At 49.1% G+C, this 21,157-nt stretch overlaps 1 protein-coding gene across 1 annotated transcript in view; it reads left to right on the top strand.

Moving 5' to 3' along the window:
* Positions 1 to 559: 559 nt before the first annotated feature.
* Positions 560 to 21,157, top strand: part of RPS6KA5 (ribosomal protein S6 kinase A5) — a 51,286-nt gene continuing 30,688 nt past the window's right edge. Inside the window, exons 1-3 of the mRNA XM_073638243.1 lie at positions 560 to 819; positions 15,531 to 15,602; positions 18,434 to 18,652. Of these exons, the coding sequence (XP_073494344.1) occupies positions 762 to 819; positions 15,531 to 15,602; positions 18,434 to 18,652 (349 nt within the window). The 5' untranslated portion in view covers positions 560 to 761. The remainder of the gene's footprint in view (positions 820 to 15,530; positions 15,603 to 18,433; positions 18,653 to 21,157) is intronic.

The following is a 21,157-nucleotide window of genomic DNA, read 5'->3' as shown; positions in this document are numbered from 1 at the left end:
GGGTTGCCATGGGAACCTGATGCATGAAGGACAATAAGCGTCCTGTCACGGGGCATAGCGCCCACATGAATTCCGCGGTTTATTATAACGACGGGTTTGCCCCATTCCTCACACAGTGATGTTTGTAGTGCAGCCTCAGCATTATGAAGTGCTGTGGAATATGTTGGCTCCATATAACTATTTGTATCTCGTAGTGTTTTACAGTTTCACCACACATACAGGGAGGCACCGTCAGCCTGTAGGTACCAGCTGTCGCCTCAAGGCGGAATGAATCGCGTCTGACAGGATTCTTCTACCTCACCGAAGACATAAAAAAGCGGGAACACATCTCAAGAACAGACACGTTTTGTCAACCAATCATCTCGCCTTCAGCCAGGTGAACTGTCCAATCAACATCGAGCAGGCTGTTGGTAGTGGAGGGACACACTAGCGCCTGATTGGTCGCTGGTTTTGTTGAAGTGCAGTGGCTCCGCCCAATCTGTCAATCACCTTTGAGGGAGTGAGGAGGGGAATCTCTGGGGCGCGTCGGGCTCCGCCTTCTTCTTCCAGGCGCCAGCCAATGAGCGTGCGAATAGCTACCCAGGTTAGGTAGCGCTGGTTGGCAGTGGGATGGGTTGCACTGTGCCGTAGTGGTCCGGGGCGGGGGGCAGAGCGGCGCCCGGGGTGTGAGCGGGAGGGAGCGGGCTGTGCTGCGGGCACACGGCGCGGGATCCCTGCCACCTCTACCCGTGTGCTTAGTGTCTGTGTACGGCGGACTGGGCATGGAGGGGCCCTCCCGGGAAGGTGACCTGCTCACTGTGACCCATGAGCTCCGGAGCGGTGAGTGCTGCACTGGTAGTGTCACATCAGGAGCAGGAGAGCACAACGGCCACACACGGCACTGATCTGATCCCCCCCCATATACAGCACTGACCCCCATATTCAGCACTGATACCCCCGACATACAGCACTGACCCCCCTCCATATACTGCACCGATCACCCCCCTATATACAGCACAGATCACCCCCCACTCTCCTAACCTCCTCGCTCACCCCGTGCCCTCTGCCCCCTGACCTCCTTGCGCGCCCTCTGCCCCCTGACCTTCTCACGCACCCCGTGCCCCCTGACCTCCTCGCGCCCCCCGTGCCCTCTGCCCCCCTGGCCTCCTCACGTGCCCTCTGCCCCTGACCTCGCGTGCCCCTTGCCCTCTGCCCCCTGACCTCCTCGCGCGCCCCGTGCCCTCTGCCCCCTGACCACCTCGCACGCCCCGTGCCCTCTGCCCCCTGACCTCCTCGCGCGCCCCGTGCCCTCTGCCCCTTGACCTCCTCACGCGCCCCGTGCCCTCTGCCCCCTGACCTCGCGTGTCCTCTGCCATCTGTCCCCTGACCTCCTTGCTCGTCCTGTGCGCTCTGTTCCTCTTCTGTTCACATCACACCCCTGCAAGCACGCTGTCACTGATGACCTGAACCCTTTTGCTCACGCAGTGTTACTGATCCCTTCCTTACTTATTTATTACCAGCTCGGTCTCAGCCGTTTTTCTCCGCAGCTGAACTTTACCTGCCCCTTTCTCAGTATTGACCTAGAACATGTCACAATGACCTGTACCCTGCAGAGTATCGCCCCGCAGCCCTGGAGTTACTGCCTACCCATGAACAGTACCACTGTGTTTAACCCTTGGCACTCTGTCATGGATGGATGGATGGATCCCTTGATACATGAATGATATCTATTCCGTATACAGTGCTCCACCCGCGGCACAGTATCTCTGACAGCTCGGCAGCTTTATTTCTGTGTTTTTATTCTGCAGTTGCCATTTGCATTACCGATGTACCCGGTCTTTGTTTTAATATCCCTTTCCCCATTAATACCCAGAGATTTTGGGGCGGATTCTTTTTGTATATAATCATTTCCATCCCATTCAATCATTATCTAGATGTGCTTGCTGTCAATGAATGGGACATTCTTATACATGTTCAGACAATAAAAAGATGCGCACATGTTGTTGTGCTGTGCCCACACATCAGGGATGCCCACGGGTAAGAGAAGGTTTGCAGGAGCTCTGGCAATGCTGACATGGACCAGGGTCGTGCAGATCTTTTTGCTGTACTCTACTCTTCCTTCTTCAGGACTGGAGGCTGATGGCGTTTACCTGCACTGATACATTGCAATCTTGTGGTTTAGATGGAGGTGCAGCAAACCCTCAGCTGTGAGAAGCATCAGATCTCAGATTTCAGACTCTAAATAGAAATATTTCCATTCAGTGCCAGCAAACAGAGATCTTGAAAATGATGAAGAATTACAGCTCGTTAGAGAGTTGAAGGACTTTTCGATTAAGTGACCTGTGTTGCATCTTGCACAGTGCTCCGTGGGATTTTTTCTATCATATAAAATACAGTGGATATGTAAAGTCTACGCGCCCCTGATAAAAAAAAAAAAGCCAGATTTTTGTTACCTTTAATGTTGCCCATAATGTATACAAATCCACTGAGAAATAAACTAAAATCATTTTGAGAGAGAAAATAAAAGTAACAAAACTAAAATTACGTTTTTTCGTAAGTGTGAGCACCCTCTTTTAATCGGGGATGTGGTTGTGTTCAGAATTAGCCAATCACATTTCCACTCATGTTACATAGTAGTCGGTGCATGGCCGTTGTCTTCTACAGTGATGCTGAGAAACCCCAGAGAAAGTTTCACAGTTCCAGGAGGATTTTCCTGATATTTTCTGGTCCTTAAACAGCTGACAATACAGCAAAGGATCTCATTGTGGAAAGTTATCAATAACAATAATATAAAAACATTTCTAAGGCATCAGATATAGCACAGAGTATTTTCAACATGTCATCAAGAAGTGAGTGACAGCAGAGCACAGCAGTGACAATACCTTAAATTGGACGTCTCTCAAAAATTTATGAAAAGACAAGAAGAAAATTGGTCCAGGAGACTGCCAAGAGGCTGACAGCAACATTAAAGGAGCTGCGGGAATGTCTGGCCAGTACTGATTGTGTTCTGCATATGGCAATAATTTCCCGTATTCTTCATATATCCGGCCTGTGAGGTTGAGTGGCAAGATGGAAGCTTTTTCTTGAAAAGAAAAACTTCAAAGCCTGGCTATGTTTTGCCAAAAGCATGTGGAAATTGTGTCTTATGTGATGAGACCGATGTGGAACCTTTTGGCCATGATTCCAACAGGTAAGTTTAACACAGAACCAACCTTTTGCATCAACAAAAAAGCCCCATACCCACAGAGAGGCATGGTGGGGGCAGCATTGTGCTTTAAGACTGCTTTTCTGCAGCTGGAACTAGGGTTTTAGTGAAGGGGTAGGGAATTATGAACAATCCAAATATCAGTCAATTTTGCATAAAAACCTTCAGGCCGTTGCTATAAAGATGAAGGGGAATTTCACTTTTCATGACGACCACGACCCTAAGTGATTTCCAAAAGAATAACTTCACCAGAAGAAGTTGAAAGTTTTTGGTACAGTCCAGCCCGAGCCTAGAGCTGAATATGAGGGCGCTGTACACAGAAGATGAGGAGTGGCCAAAGATAGCCAATTCTAGATGTGCCGCACTGATAGACCCTGACCCAAAAGACTAAATGCTGCCAGAAATTCAAAGGGAACTTCGAAGCGTGCGCAGATTTATGCAACTACTTTATTTTACTTCTTTATTTTTCTTTTTTCACCCGAAAATATTTCAGTGGATTTGTACAGATTATGGATGACATTAAAGGAGGAAAAAATTCTGTAATGATTCTTCTTGGTATAATATCTTTACATGATAAAATCCTGGAATTTTCATAGGGGTGTGTAGACTTATGTCCATTGTATATATTACATTCAGGGTAATGCCGCAGTCTCATTGTTTGTCCTGACTTTTCCTTATTGCAAGGCATCTGCAAGGTCTGTGATGCGCCACCGTGGAGTTCAGAGGATGAAAGCGCCATTTGTTGTCTGTTTTGCTTTTCGAGTGCGCGAGCGTCTCTGCGACTGTCTGCTCTCTTGGAGCGTTTCCAGCGCCTCACTCAGTGCTGTGCTGTAAAGCGAGCACATTGATGTCAGGCGTGCCGTGTGTTCGTGTGTGTACACCCAGACTCGCCCCATCTCCCCATCTGTTCACTATTTTATCCTCATGCACTAGGATGAATGGTTTCTGCCGCTCTGCCATGTTTTTGAAGTCACTTATGGGCATTATATAAAGACCCCCATATAACATTGCAAGATCTGGGGTGTAGAAAGTGACTCTTCATAGTGTTTTCTCATCTGATGACTCTTTATAATTAGCTGCTTTTGTTCCGTCTCCTCGCAGAAGTTTTATGTTTTCGGCACACTATGTTTGGGGAGGATTAGGAGCTTGGAACGCTTAATGTCGACATCTGGCGGTCCGACGATGAGCGCAGACTGCAGAACTATGCACGTTGCTCTGCAGCATTGATAATCTGCCCAGTGTTGGCCGCACGAGTCATGTTTTAAAGGGCTATTCAGGGAGCCCCATAGATTGCAGCATGGAGGACTGGTGTTTAATGGACTTGTTGTTCATCCTGATCTTTCTGGTGCATGAACAGAATAGCAAAAACTGCAGTAAAGACTGACATCTGAGCAGCATTGCCTCTATAGTACTAACTTACTACGTAGTGTTGTACACATCTTCTTAACATTTTTTTTTTTTAGGTCCAGATTTAGCAAACCTATAAAGAGCTGATACTTTTCACAGCTGAGAGTTTGTTCCAGTTGTATCCAGGTCTGACCTGTTCAGCTAAGGCTCAGTTCACATCTATGTCATGGTTGAAAATGGAAGCCTCTGAGCCCATCGGATCCAGTAACTTGTAAAAGAGTCGGTTGTGGTTTTCCTCATTTTGCCAAGACGAGTCTCGCAACCGCACTACTTTCCCATCATTTCTGCAGTGTCCTGTAACAAGGGCTGTAGATGTGAACACAACATTGGATACTTGTGTCAGCAGCTACAATGTATCAGCCTGGAGTCCAGCGGATTGTCACTGGATACAATTGTATCCTTGTGTCTGGACAGGATTCCATTCACAGACAGTAAAAGAAGAAATGGAGAAAACTTTCTTAAGCACCTGATATTCAGGAATGTGATACAGCAACAAGTCTGGACACACATGAACATTTTCGGAAAGCGCCGTACTTGTCCCATTAGCGATGGAAGCCTGGATTTATACCCCGGACTATGAACTTTGTCTGCATTATACAATATGTGTCATTCCATAAATCTAACATCTGATGATCTGGAAATGCTGCTAATCCAACATTCAACAAAGATAATCCCATGCTTTCAGTCCGATGTTTGACCACCATCAGCTTTGCTCTACGATGCGTGCCCTTGCCCTCTTTTCGACATCGAATATTTAGAAACAAGATGCCCTATTTCCAGGTAATAGCTGGGTTGTGAATTTCTGTCAATGCAGCATCTGATAATCCGGAAACTCTAATGTGTTGCACTTGCGCAGAAGGCGCACCATTTCCGAGACTTGTAGGGATGCGCCGCTGAGCCTATGGCACTGTAGTCCATTCATTCTGCTGCTGGGGGTCCACACTCGATATGCACCATGTCCTATATGTTCACTTGTGCTGGATTTGACAATAATTTTGGTGCCGTGGACAAGTCTCATCTCAAATCTGTTTCTTGAAATCTGTTCAGAAGCTGCAGAAAAACTCACCCTGAAAGAAATCTGCTGTGGAAACGTGAACCACAAAAAAAGCTGCAACATAGTGTGTGAATCTGAGTCATCTTGGAAAAGACCCCCTTAAGGCTAAAATCTGCTGCAGCGATCAGTGGACCACCATCTTCCAAAACTCTGGGAGAAAGTTTGTTTGGGGGTCTGTGCACTGGTCCCCAGGTAACAGCTGGCACCCGCTCTGGTTTATACAGTGGGACCCAACAAGCCTCATTCATGTACCCTAAACGGTTCCTCTTTACCAATCCTGTGGGTTTTATGTACACTGCTCAAAAAAATAAAGGGAACACTTAAACAACAGAATAAGTAAATCAAACTTCTGTGAAATCAAACTGTCCACTTAGGAAGCAACACTGATTGACAATCAATTTCACATGCTGTTGTGCAAATGGAATAGACAATAGATGGAAATTATTGGCAATTATCAAGACACCCTCAATAAAGGAGTGGTTCTGCAGGTGGGGACCACAGACCACATCTCAGTACCAATGCTTTCTGGCTGATGTTTTGGTCACTTTTGAATGTTGGTTGTGCTTTCACACTCGTGGTAGCATGAGACGGACTCTACAACCCACAAAAGTTGCTCAGGTAGTGCAGCTCATCCAGGATGGCACATCAATGCGAGCTTTGGCAGGAAGGCTTGCTGTGTCTGTCAGCATAGTGTCCAGAGGCTGGAGGCGCTACCAGGAGACAGGCCAGTACACTAGGGGATGTGGAGGGGGCCGTAGGAGGGCAACAACCCAGCAGCAGGACTGCTACCTCCACCTTTGTGCAAGGAGGAGCACTGCCAGAGCCCTGCAAAATGACCTCCTGCAGGCCACAAATGTGCATGTGTCTGCACAAACGGTTAGAAGCCGACTCCATGAGGGTGGTATGAGGCCCCGACGTCCACAGATGGGGATTGTGCTCACAGCCCAACACTGTGCAGGACACTTTGCAATTGCCGCAGAACAGCAGGATTGGCAAAGTCGCCACTGGTGCCCTGTGCTCTTCACAGATGAAAGCAGGTTCACACTGAGCACATGTGACAGAGTCTGGAGACGCCGTGGAGAGCGATCTGCTGCCTGCAACATCCTTCAGCATGACCGGTTTGGCAGTGGGTCAGTAATGGTGTGGGGTGGCATTTCTTTGGGGGGCTGCACAGCCCTCCATGTGCTCGCCAGAGGTAGCCTGACTGCCATTAGGTACCGAGATGAGATCCTCAGACCCCTTGTGAGACCATATGCTGGTGCGGTTGGCCCTGGGTTCCTCCTAATGCAGGACAATGCCAGACCTCATGTGGCTGGAGTGTGTCAGCAGTTCCTGCAAGATGAAGGCATTGAAGCTATGGACTGGCCCGCCCGTTCCCCAGACCTGAATCCGATTGAGCACATCTGGGACACCATGTCTCGCTCCATCCACAAACGTCACGTTGCACCACAGACTGTCCAGGAGTTGGCGGATGCTTTAGTCCAGGTCTGGGAGGAGATCCCACAGGAGACAATCTGCAACCTCATCAGGAGCATGCCCAGGCGTTGTAGGGAGGTCATACAGGCACGTGGGGGCCACACACAATACTGAGCCTCATCAGGAGCATGCCCAGGCGTTGTAGGGAGGTCATACAGGCACGTGGAGGCCACACACAATACTGAGCCTCATCAGGAGCATGCCCAGGCATTGTAGGGAGGTCATACAGGCACGTGGAGGCCACACACAATACTCAGCCTCATCAGGAGCATGCCCAGGCGTTGTAGGGAGGTCATACAGGCACGTGGAGGCCACACACAATACTGACACTCATTGTGACTTGTTTTCAGGACATTACATCAAAGTTGGATCAGCCTGTAGTGTGTTTTTCCACTTTAATTTTGGGGGCGACTCCAAATCCAGGCCTCCATTGGTTAATAAATGTGATTTCCATTGATGATTTTTGTGTGATTTTGTTGTCAGCACATTCAACTTTGTACGGAACAAAGTATTCAATGAGAATATTTCATTCATTCAGATCTAGGATGTGTTATTTCAGTGTTCCCTTTATTTTTTTGAGCAGTGTATATATCAGTAGCGGAGTATATAGAATATATACACGGCAGCTACTGAGATCCAGGGTCTGAAGCTTTTTCTCATTCTCTAATCTGCTGCTTATCTGCAAAGCCCCGAGCCAAGATTGAACGTGTCCAGGAATTAATCCGGCAGATGTCCTCGGAACGGACGAGACGCTATTTCACATCGTGGCGCGTAACCTTCAGCCGTGCATTATATAAAGGAGGAGGTGTACACTGCAGGTGATCTTACGGCCTGCTGGAACCTATAGTTCTTCCCCCTCCCTGCTGATCTCTTGCTGCGGTTCTGGATCCGTGCCCTTTTCTTGCATCTCGAAAAACATTTGTGTACTGCATTTAGCTCAGCAGGAAGGCACGAAATGATGTGTTTCGCCAGATGGAGAGGAAGTTTTCATTAGAAAGGATTTTAGTGGGGAAGAAATGAAGAAAAAAATAGGAAATGGCGGCGGCGAGAGCCCTGGGATTTTCTTAAATGTATAGCAGTGAAAGCTTCTCTTCTTCCTCCTTCAGTTTTGAGGTTGTGTAGGCGAAAGTAAATTATCAAGATTTGGCATAAGGAACCATTCGGTGATATTCACAAGAGAGCGCACGTCTGCGCCATTTATGCTCATGGCACATCTGTCGTTCTGTAGTGATGGTTGGTCAGGGGGCTCCCAGTAATGAGCAGCGACAGAAGGAAGGAAGACGCATGGAGGAGGCTGCTGGACCCCAGTGATCGGTGCATTGTGCTGCAGTATGAGGAGACCTGTAGTGTTAAGACCCTCATATAGTGAGAACTACTACCCTCACCATCACTCTAGAAAACACATTCAGGTGAACTTCTGCAGCTTCCCAGATCTGCTGCATTACTACACCACCAGCACAATAGTGAGCGCAGCTCTGGAGTATAATACAGGACAAGTAATTGTAATGCAGCGGCTTCCGGCATTACTGTAATGGTCCAGAGTGTGTTTTGGCTGACCATGTACCCCCCCCCCCTCAGGTGACTGATCACATGACTGTGACATAAGCACAGGTTCCTGTGCACACAGAAGGTCTGATCACATGACTGTGACATCAGCACAGGTCCTGTGTGCACTGGAAGATATATAAACCCTGGTAGTTTTGAAACGGGTGTGAAAGGCGTGAGGCCTGTTCCCTTGTGGGACACCGTTAGCCTGGAGAGGCTTAGTGAGGCCTAGTGAAGCCTGGTGAAGCCTGAAAGGCAGAGGCTGGATCCTTATGTGTAAGCGATACCAGTAGGCTTGGAAGGCAAGAGTCCTGGAAGGCAGAGGCTGGATGTTAGGTGAGAAAACATACCAGTAGCCTTTGAAGGTACGAGGGCTGGAGACCCCCATCTGGGAAGCTGTAAAGCCACAGTGGTGGCAGAACAAATCTGACTGAAGCAGGTAAAACACTGCATTATATGGACGTTGATATAAGTGACTTTGCTGAAGGCTGTAACTGGAGCCAAGTGGGCCTGTCTGCCACTTGAAAGGCTCCTGGACATTATATGTGTATGTCGGCGAGCCACTGAGTTGGACTCGGTGATAAGCAGTAGTGAAGTGTAATAAACTGCTGGATTGTGAAATACTGGAAAACGTGGCTGGTGTGCTTTAATTGACCTGGTGCAGCGAGTGTCCCCCAGCATGATGACTAGCGCTGCCTTACATAATGTATGTACACAGTGACTGCACCAGCAGAATAGTGAGTGCAGCTCTGGAGTATAATACAGGATGTAACTCAGGATTAGTAATGTAATGTATGTACACAGTGACTGCACCAGCAGAATAATGATTGCAGCTCTGGAGTATAATACAGGAGGTAACTCAGGATCAGTAATGTATGTATATAGTGACTTCACCAGTAAAATAGTGAGTGCAGCTCTGGAGTATAATACACGATTAGTGATGTAATTACAGTGGATCACTTTGTGGGGTTTTGCTCTTTCTGTCTGGGGGTTGCTTCTTTTTATTTCTCTGCTATTGAGGTGAGTGGTTTCCTTCACTTTTAGTTTTATGATGATAGTGTATCACTGCAAAAATAAATGATTGGGACATCATCTATTATTTTAATAGGTTTGTGGATCACTTTCTGCTAATTGCATATTTCCCTGTACTAGTACATTATGTTCTCTTCCTATAATGAAATGGTAACAACCTGTCATTGCCCCCAACGCCTTCTTACTAAATGTCTCTTCTAGTACATACTCGGTGTACCTGGTGAGTGTATATATAGTGCATAGTGTTGGTTTCTAACCTGTATACAGTCATGGTCGAAAGTGTTTCCACCTTTTTGAAATTGTTCCAGAAAATGAAGTATTTCTCCCAGAAAATCATTGCTATTCCACATGTTTATTTCCTTTGTGTGTATTGGAACAACACTAAAAAACTGAGGAAAAAAAGGCAAATTGGACATAATTTCACACACCTCCCCAAAAATGGGTCGGATAAAATTGTTGGCACCTTTTCAAAATTGTGGGAAAACAACTTTGTTTCAAGCATGTGATGCTCGTTCACACTCACCTGTGGCAAGTAACAGGTGTGGGGAATATGAGAAACACACATGAAACCAGATAAAAAGGGGAGAAGCTGACTCAATCTTTGCATTGTGTGTCTGTGTGTGCCACACTAAGCATGGAGAACAGAAAGAGGAGAAGAGAACTGTCTGAGGACTTGAAAACCAAAACTGTTGAAAAATATCAACAATCTCAAGGTTACATGTCCATCTCCAGAGATCTTGATAGAAGGCGCGGACCCCCCCCCCCACACACACACACACACACCTGATGTATCACATGTGACATGATACCCTGTGATAGATCATGTGATAGTTCACGTGAAATTAATTTGGCACAATATTAATATATTATAATAACTTTTTTTAGGCTGTGTGCCCACTATGCATTTTTTAAGCGTTTCCGCAGCGGCAATTCCGCTGCAGAAACGCTTAAAAAACGCTTGGTAGAAGGCCTGTTATGTTCCCCAATGATAATCCGCATGTGCTTTGCACATGATGCGGAAATTTCCGCTGCGGATTATTATTGCGGAAATATCCGCAGCACTACCAATTATTTTGCGGAAGCGCGGCGTTTTCGCCGCCATTGACTTGCATTGGAACGCATAACATCCTCATCACTGCATCTGCACATTCGGATATCATGCGTTTCAATGTGCGGATGGTACCCGGGTGTGGAGGACAGGAGTCTCTCGTCTGGACCCGGGTACCATAGAACCTGTAAAAAAAAAAGAATAAAATAAAATAAAAAATATACTTACCTTCTGATGGCCCCCGGTGTCTTTATCCGATGCATGCTGGCTTCCCGGCAGTTCGCGGTAGACTAAAGGACCTGTAGTGACGTCATTTAGTCATGTGACTGGTGATGCGACTGCTGATGTCGGCAGGCCATCAGAAGGTAAGTATATATTTATTTTTTACCATTCTTTTACGGTCTCACTATATAAATCAATACCGGTTGCATGCGTTTTTTCTGCCAGGGAGAGCAGAAACGCTCAAAACAAAAATCCAGAGCATTTCTGCATCGTGGGCACATAGGACACATAGCCTTACATTAATTGTATGACTTAATATTGAGCACACGTAGCCATCTATACACAGCAGTAGGCCGCACGGCGCCATCTATACACAGCGGGAGGCCGCACGGCGCCATCTATACACAGCGGGAGGCCGCACGGCGCCATCTATACACAGCGGGAGGCCGCACGGCGCCATCTATACACAGCGGGAGGCCGCACGGCGCCATCTATACACAGCGGGAGGCCGCACGGCGCCATCTATACACAGCGGGAGGCCGCACGGCGCCATCTATACACAGCGGGAGGCCGCACGGCGCCATCTATACACAGCGGGAGGCCGCACGGCGCCATCTATACACAGCGGGAGGCCGCACGGCGCCATCTATACACAGCGGGAGGCCGCACGGCGCCATCTATACACAGCGGGAGGCCGCACGGCGCCATCTATACACAGCGGGAGGCCGCACGGCGCCATCTATACACAGCGGGAGGCCGCACGTAGCCATCTATACACAGCGGGAGGCCGCACGTAGCCATCTATACACAGAGGGAGGCGGCACGGCGCCATCTATACACAGCGGGAGGCGGCACGGCGCCATCTATACACAGCGGGAGGCGGCACGGCGCCATCTATACACAGCAGGAGGCCGCATGCAGTCACGCGCACACACAAACATATACTGACATATACAGTACAGACCAAAAGTTTGGACACACCTTATCATTCAAAGATTTTTCTGTATTTTCATAACTATGAAAATTGTACATTCACCCTGAAGGCATCAAAACTATGAATTAACACATGTGGAATTATATACTTACCAAAAAAGTGTGAAACAGCTGAAAATATGTCTTATATTCTAGGTTCTTCACAGTAGCCACCTTTTGCTTTGATGACTGTTTTGCACGCTCTTGGCATTCTCTTGATGAGCTTCAAGAGGTAGTCACCAGAAATGGTTTTCACTTCACAGGTGTGCCCTGTCAGGTTTAATAAGTGGGATTTCTTGCCTTATAAATGGGGTTGTGACCATCAGTTGTGTTGTGCAGAAGTCTGGTGGATACACAGCTGATAGTCCTAATGAATCGACTGTTAGCTGCTTTTTTCTTGCGATAATACAAATTCTAAGTAAAAAAAAACGAGTGGCCATCATTACTTTAAGAAATGAAGGTCAGTCAGTGCGAAAAATTGGACAAACTTTGAAAGTGTCCCCAAGTGCAGTTTCAAAAACCAACAAGCGCTACAAAGAAACTGGCTCACATGAGGACCGCCCCAGGAAAGGAAGACCAAGAGTCACCTCTGCTTCTGAGGATAAGTTTATCCGAGTCACCAGCCTCAGAAATCGCAGGTTAACAGCAGCTCAGATTAGAGACCAGGTCAATGCCACACAGAGTTCTAGCAGCAGACACATCTCTACAACAACTGTTAAGAGGAGACTTTGTGCAGCAGGCCTTCATGGTAAAATAGCTGCTAGGAAACCACTGCTAAGGACAGGCAACAAGCAGAAGAGACTTGTTTGGGCTAAAGAACACAAGGAATGGACATTAGACCAGTGGAAATCTATGCTTTGGTCTGATGAGTCCAAATTTGAGATCTTTGGTTCCAACCACCGTGTCTTTGTGTGACGCAGAAAAGGTGAACGGATGGACTCTACATGCCTGGTTCCCACCGTGAAGCATGGAGGAGGAGGTGTGATGGTGTGGGGGGCTTTGCTGGTGACACTGTTGGGGATTTATTCAAAATTGAAGGCATACTGAACCAGCATGGCTACCACAGCATCTTGCAGCGGCATACTATTCCATCCGGTTTGCGTTTAGTTGGACCATCATTTATTTTTGAACAAGACAATGACCCCAAACACAACTCCAGGCTGTGTAAGGGCTATTTGACCAAGGAGGAGAGTGATGGGGTGCTACGCCAGATGACCTGGCCTCCACAGTCACCAGACCTGAACCCAATCGAGATGGTTTGGGGTGAGCTGGACAGCAGAGTGAAGGCAAAAGGGCCAACAAGTGCTAAACATCTCTGGGAACTCCTTCAAGATTGTTGGAAGATCATTTCCGGTGACTACCTCTTGAAGCTCATCAAGAGAATGCCAAGAGTGTGCAAAGCGGTTATCAAAGCAAAAGGTGGCTACTTTGAAGAACCTAGAATATAAGACATATTTTCAGTTGTTTCACACTTTTTTGTTAAGTATATAATTCCACATGTGTTAATTCATAGTTTTGATGCCTTCAGTGTGAATGTACAATTTTCATAGTCATGAAAATACAGAAAAATCTTTAAATGAGAAGGCGTGTCCAAACTTTTGGTCTGTACTGTACATACACGCATAAACACATTTGAAACCCAAAAATACATATTAACAGACATCACACATTGATGTCTGCCTGCGCGCACACACACACACACACACACACACACACACACACACACACACACACACACACACACACACACACACACACTCCATCCCACGTCTCCCGTCGTCCTGCTCCTCTCCGGTGGTAAGTAGCAGTTCAGGGTGCGCACTGCGTGAAGTCACGCTAGCAGACACGGTCGCGCACAGGGCCGTGTCTCCTAGCAGTGACGTGGCCGGGCCAGCACACAGGGAAGTTAACGGGTACAGTGCTGGCCCGGCCGAAGAAGAAGTAGCGGCTGTGCGCCGCTGCTGGGGGAGCGGTCCGGGGGCCCTCCACCACTGTCTGCCACTATGTGCCGCGGTGCCGTACATATTATAATGAGGGCAATCTGGCCATGGACCCCCCGGAGCCCCGGCGGTAGCCCAGATTGCCCTCATTATAAATCCGCCTATGCGTCCACATGTTAATAAAATTAAATGCTATGGCAGGAGATCCAGGAGGACCCCACTGCAGATACAGAGATATAAAAAAGCTAGACTGCAATTTCCCAAAATGTATGTGAGTAAGCCAAAATCCTTCTGGGAAAGCATCTTGTGAACAGATAGAGCTTTTTGGTAAAGCACATCATTCTACTGTTTACCGAAAATGGAATGAAGTCTGACTTCAAGAAGCCCCCAGAAATGGATGGAAACAAAGCACTGGACGAGGACTGAAGTGGCAGCACTGAGTCCGGATCTATATCCCATTGTTCACCTGTAGAGAGATCTTACAATTGGGAGAAGACGCCTTCACATATGAGACTGGGAGCTGTTTGTAAGAAGAGTCTAAGATTCCAACTGAGGTGTAAGAAGCTGATGGTTATAGGAAGCGATTGACTGCAGTTATTTATTCCAAAGGATGTGCAACCAATTATTAAGTTGAGGGGGCCAACAATTCTGTCCGGCCCATTTTTTGGGGTTTGTGGGAAATTCTGTCCAATTTGCCATTTTTTCTCTCCTGTGTTGCTCCAATAAACACAAGGGCGGCACGGTGGCGCAGTGGTCCTGGGTTCAAATCCCACCGAGGACAACATCTGCAAGGAGTTTGTATGTTCTCCCCATGTTTGCATGGGTTTCTTCCGGGTTCTCTGGTTTCCTCCCACACTCCAAAGACATACTGATGTAGATTGTGAGCCCCGATGGGGACAGCGACGATAATGTGTGTAAAGCGCTGCGGAATATGTTAGCGCTATATAAAAGTAAAGATTATTATTATTATTAAAGGAAATAAACGTGTGTATAACAAAATGTGTTCTTGCAGTAATTTTCTGGAAGAAATACTTCATTTTCATGAACAATTTCAAGGGTGCCAACACTTTCGGCCATAACTGTATGTGGTGCAGAGTAGTATTACGCTCCTTGTATATATAGTGTTAGTTCTTGCTGTTGACCTAGTGTTGCCGGTTGATGCATCAATGTTCCCATAGGATCTGGTAAGGGTGACAAAGCTGCAATTGGCCTCACCAATGTGTCATATAACCGATCCATTGAGTGATCCGTCACCGGCCAGACACCAAAACATTATACCTATTAGGGTTTTCACTGGAGGGTTATTAGGTGGATGATGATGTACAGACTATATATTGATGGCAGTTGTCGGCTGAGGAAGAATTGGGCATTACTGGTTCGGATGCATCAGTATCGGGCTCGCTTCCATAAATAATTATCCGTCCGGCTGACTCAGTCCCTTACTCTGCAGTAATCCATTTTTATACTAATGAATCCGGAGCTGATTGAATTAGATTGATCCATTTGATTACATGTGACCCGCGAGCCTCAGCCGGACGTTCCCCACATCATAATGATCAATAATGGAGGATGACTATGAAATATGGCTGCTTTCCTGCTTCATTAATTAATTAATTTGGCCCCATAATATCTTATGGATTTCTTTTACAGCAAACTTAACGGGACACGCAGAGAAGGTTGGAATCGAAAACTTCGAGCTCCTGAAGGTCCTGGGCACAGGAGGTAGGTCACTTTAAAGCCATTTTGGATATGAGATATTTACCTTTCCATATGTTGCGGCAGTTTTTGCAAAACCGCGACATGTGAATGCAGGCTGAGGCCTCAGAAGTGGCTGTAATGCATGATTCGGATGCCTTACATACTGGCAGGACTGCTTCTACGGGAGCATAGGTCCTGTGCATGTGTGGCACCCCAGGGGTCTGGTTTCCACAGTAACAAGCAATGTTACGTCTGAGAGCAGGTGGGAGGTCTCTTGGTCAGGGATCCTATGCATGCCACACCTCCTGCCGAGTCCTGGGAGGGGAAGAACTTCCCCTATATAAACCTGGGGCTGAGGCAGGGTTAGAGAGTTCAGAGGGAGAGTTCAGCCAGGAGGGCTGACAGGGAGCTGTGGCTCCGGCTGGGCCCAGCTCCTGGGCCATGCCAGAAGTAGAGACAGAGAAGAGAAGCAGCTATGGGAAGAAACAACAGGAGCTCTGTGGGAGCAGTGTTACAAGGAGTCAGGGGCTGGCAGCTGCAGAGCTCGCCCTGACTGAGAAGATTTCTTACCGGACCCGGAGTCCGAGGCTGTGGGGACTAACTCCTACCCAGCAGCAGAATCCGTCAGGCAGGGGATTTCAGGTCCTCTGGCCAAGAAGCCCGAAGGCACGGTCACACGCGTGGGACCAGCACCGCCATCGTGGAGCGGAAGCCACTAGAAGGCCCCGAGTCACCGGCCATACGGGTGAGCACCACACGGTACACTCAGGGACGTGGGCTACTTATACCCGCCTCTAGCAAGGTAGCCAGAAGAGTACAGTTAGTTTGGGAGACCTACAACTCCGCCTGGCCAGGGGAGATCCCATCTGCTCAAGGACTGACCAGGCCCCAATCGCTAGCCAGTACTCCGGGAGGGTCTATCTTTGTCACCAGTAAAGACCCTGAACTACACCGTACCGTCTCCGAGTGGTTCCTGCTACCCCCATTATCCACATCTGCTGCCCTGAGGCCATACCCCTCCCGTTGGGGGTTATACCATCTACGCTGCACCATCCATCCACCGGCCTCAGCGGACTGTCCTGCAGCGGCAGCTCCATAGCTGCATTCAACGGGTGGCGTAGTCGTACAACATCTACCGCTGATACAGCGCCACTTAGTCTGACTCCCTGGGCACGGACCGGGTCACCGCCACGAGACTACAACCCTCAACAGATCCGGCTCCGGGTAAGCTCCCGCGTGCGCAACGCTGCGCGACACAGGCCCAGGGGTGCGTCACATGCAGTACCGGAGGGCGCCGTGTACCGCCATACTCCCTTGTACATGGGTCCTAATGTGCAGCTTTTCACTGCCTCATCCTGACATTTTCTTGTAGCTCACACCTCCATATATCGAGCTTCTCTCTGTGGGCGGCTCGTGCAATTGTTTCCTTAATCAGTGATGCTGAATATCTGAGAATTCAACAATGCCTCCCGAGCTGGATCTATCCGTTTAATCTGCCTCTTTGTGTGTGAAGAACTTCATGTCACTGATTCTGCATCATCACATAATGAAAAATTCTGCAACTTTCCCCTTTATGTTTGCATTCTTCACCGTTATCGAGATCTCTGCTTTCTGTGAGCATCCTGGTTTATACCTAGAGGCAGAGGAAGGGGATCCATACAGAGCAGCTATTTCTCACAGGCCGGGATCTGGAGTATTAGCAGGAGGTCAATGAGAAGGTTTCCATTTACTGTCGGCAGCCAGAGATCTTGAAAATAGTAAGAAATGGAAACACAAAAAGTATGGCTAGGCTGCACGTATACATAAGGCGCCATTCATCTGACGGATTACAAGCGGGGGTCGTGTTGGGCTGGTACATTGCGGTATATTCTGTGTTTCCAGTTTTATGGAATAGGAGCGTTTGCTGCATTTTTCCTTTGCTGTTCAGCATATATTTTAATCTGAAGTCAATGTGCAATGTATGCAAATAAAATGGCATCTACTGGAGGTGTCGCTGGGAAATCCTCCAAGTGAATGGCGCCTCTCTGGATCTAGGTGCAACCTGCACTTGACCGGGGTCCGCTGGCAGAAACAGCAAATCCGTTGCTACATAGACCCCTATAGAGGTGTCATATTTGTAATCGGGTTCATAGACACACCTCGTATTGATGGTGGCAGGATCAGGATGTGCAACACAAAACTAGGTGCGTCATTGGTGTTACCCAACCTCGGCAGTGGGGGGACGTCCTGTCTGAGCAGTCAGCAGTTTGGACGCCTCTTTCTTCATCCTTTTGTGGTTTTGGTGCAGATCTTGTCCAACTATAGAAATAAAAATTAAAAAAATGTGCAATAGGGAAAAGGACAAAGATGGACGCTGTAGTGGGATTTTATAACAGGAGCAGTCTGGTTAGGAGGATTACACAGGTTACCCGTTTGGGACACCCCTCTTTTAGCCTGTAAAGAGCAGCACCCCGCTGGTGACCACAGCAGTGTTATTGGGTTCCCGTGTCCCCTAACTTCCATTGCAGTGAAAAAATGAGGACCAAGCGGCCGCTTCTTTTACCGATACAAAGGGGATCCCATCAGGAGACTTGCAGCTGAATTGGGTCGGTGGCTGCACTCTATAGCGGGGGTTGCACTCGGGTAACCCACTGTCTGCGACTACACCGCCTTGTAAAAGTTGCTGCTGCTTTCTGCTGTGTTATTGCAAATGGCTGCAGAAATTGCATGGTTGTTAATGGTAAGCGAGCAATCTGCGATGAATTGCTGATCAATCAGCTGGAAGCCGTTGCCGCTTTCATGACGTGCGCTGAGAATCTCAGCCTGACTCCACCATGGAGAATCATAGTTTCTAATTGCCGTCTTTTACTTTGTAGCTTATGGCAAAGTTTTCCTGGTCCGGAAGATCAGCGGCCATGACTCCGGGAAGCTTTACGCCATGAAAGTTTTAAAAAAGGCGACTATCATCCAGAAAGCCAAGACTGCGGAGCACACGCGGACGGAGCGGCAGGTGCTGGAACACATCCGCCAGTCTCCATTCCTTGTAACACTTCATTACGCTTTCCAGACGGACACAAAACTTCATCTCATTTTGGGTAAGAATGAGTATATATATTTTATACATTAGGTGTTAGAATGTGACGGTATTATACTGTGCATAACACAAGCTTCACTGTGCCAGAGGCAAACATGCTTTTATCTGGGGAAATGTGTGCAAGGCATCTGGGCACAGAGCCCACTGCAGAGGAGCAATGAACGCTCTCGATATGAAGGAGATGGTGGAATAAAGTAGGGAACCTCGCTGCCGGGTGGATCTGAGGTTCGGAGATGCAAGTTCTCGATCTGCCTTCATTGTACAACCTCGTTATCTGCCCCTTGTTATACACATGCCGACAGATTTGATATGAATGTTGGGAGAGGATGGAGGCAATTAGTTAGTGCAACTTTAAGAGAACTTTTAACAAGTCAGAGACACATTGTAAGTTTGGATTGGTAGAGTCCGGGTGCTGGGATGCCAATATGTCGCCAAAGAGACTGAAGAGGGGCTCAATATTCATTCTGTGTGGTGAGAGGGGATGGTCTTTGTCTCTCTGTGTGTGTGTGTGTGTGTGTGTGTGTGTGTGTGTGTGTGTGTGTGTGTGTGGTGAGCGGCGGCCGGTCTTTGTCTCTGTGTGGCGAGTGGGGGCCGGTCTTTGTCTCTGTGTGGTGAGCGGGGGTCAGTCTTTGTCTCTGTGTGGTGAGCGGGGACGGTCTTTGTCTCTGTGTGGTGAGCGGGGGGCCGGTCTTTGTCTCTGTGTGGTGAGCGGGGGGCCGGTCTTTGTCTCTGTGTGGTGAGCGGGGGGCCGGTCTTTGTCTCTGTGTGGTGAGCGGGGGGCCGGTCTTTGTCTCTGTATGGTGAGTGGGGGCTGGCCTTTGTCTCTGTGGTGGGCGGGGGCCGGTCTTTGTCTCTGTGTGGTGAGCGGCGGCCGGTCTTTATCTCTGTGTGGTGAGCGGGGACGGTCTTTGTCTCTGTGTGGTGAGCGGGGGCCAGTCTTTGTCTCTGTGTGTGTGGTGGGCGGGGGCCGGTCTTTTTCTTTGTGTGGCGAGAGGGGCCGGTCTTTGTCTCTGTGTGGTGAACGGGGCCGTTCTTTGTCTCTGTGTGGTGAGCGGGGGCCGGTCTTTGTCTCTGTGTGGTGAGCGGGGGCCGGTCTTTGTCTCTGTGTGGTGAGCGGGGACGGGTATTTGCTTCTGTGTGGTGAGCGGGGACGGGTATTTGCTTCTGTGTGGTGGGCGGGGGCCGGTCTTTGTCTCTGTGTGGTGGGCGGGGCCGGTCTTTGTCTCTGTGTGGTGAGCAGGGACGGGTATTTGCTTCTGTGTGGCGAGCGGGGGCCGGTCTTTGTCTCTGTGTGGTGAGCGGGGGCCGGTCTTGGTCTCTGTGTGGTGAGCGGGGGCCGGTCTTTGACTCTGTGTGGTGAGCGGAGGCCGGTCTTTGACTCTGTGTGGTGAGCGGGGACAGTCTTTGTCTCTGTATTGTGAGCGGAGGCCGGTTTTTGTCTCTGTACATAGAGCAGGGGAGAGACTTTGTTTCTGTTTGGGTAGAGGTGACGGGTCTTTGACCTCTGTGTAAGTTTTGGGGACTGGTCTTTGTCTCTGTGTGGTGAGCGGGGGCCGGTCTTTGTCTCTGTGTGGTGAGCGGGGGCCGGTCTTTGTCTCTGTGTGGTGAGCGGAGGCCGGTCTTTGTCTCTGTGTGGTGAGCGGGGGCCGGTCTTTGTCTCTGTGTGGTGAGCGGGGGCCGGTTTTTGTCTCTGTACATAGAGCAGGGGAGAGACTTTGTTTCTGTTTGGGTAGAGGTGACGGGTCTTTGACCTCTGTGTAAGTTTTGGGGACTGGTCTTTGTCTCTGTGTGGTGAGCGGGGGCCGGTCTTTGTCTCTGTGTGGTGAGCGGAGGCCGGTCTTTGTCTCTGTGTGGTGAGCGGGGACCGGTCTTTGTCTCTGTGTGGTGAGCGGGGGCCGGTCTTTGTCTCTGTGTGGTGAGCGGGGGCCGGTCTTTGTCTCTGTGTGGTGAGCGGAGGCCGGTCTTTGTCTCTGTGTGGTGAGCGGGGGCCGGTCTTTGTCTCTGTGTGGCGAGCGGGGGCCGGTCTTTGTCTCTGTATGGCGAGCGGGGGCCGGTCTTTGTCTCTGTGTGGCGAGCGGGGGCTGGTCTTTGTCTCTGTGTGGCGAGCGGGGGCCGGTCTTTGTCTCTGTGTGGCGAGCGGGGGGCGGTCTTTGTCTCTGTGTGGCGAGCGGGGGCCGGTCTTTGTCTCTGTGTGGCGAGCGGGGGCCGGTCTTTGTCTCTGTGTGGTGAGCGGGGGCCGGTCTTTGTCTCTGTGTGGTGAGCGGAGGCCGGTCTTTGTCTCTGTGTGGCGAGCGGGGGCCGGTCTTTGTCTCTGTGTGGCGAGCGGGGGCCGGTCTTTGTCTCTGTGTGGTGAACGGGGGCCGGTCTTTGTCTCTGTGTGGTGAGCGGGGGCCGGTTTTTGTCTCTGTACATAGAGCAGGGGAGAGACTTTGTTTCTGTTTGGGTAGAGGTGACGGGTCTTTGACCTCTGTGTAAGTTTTGGGGACTGGTCTTTGTCTCTGTGTGG

The sequence above is a fragment of the Phyllobates terribilis genome, unplaced genomic scaffold, assembly GCF_046119375.1.
Source record: "Phyllobates terribilis strain yellow unplaced genomic scaffold, ASM4611937v1 Scaffold_7__3_contigs__length_470593459, whole genome shotgun sequence".
In the NCBI taxonomy this organism is placed as follows: domain Eukaryota; kingdom Metazoa; phylum Chordata; class Amphibia; order Anura; family Dendrobatidae; genus Phyllobates; species Phyllobates terribilis.
This window is presented reverse-complemented; position numbering and strand designations above follow the sequence as displayed.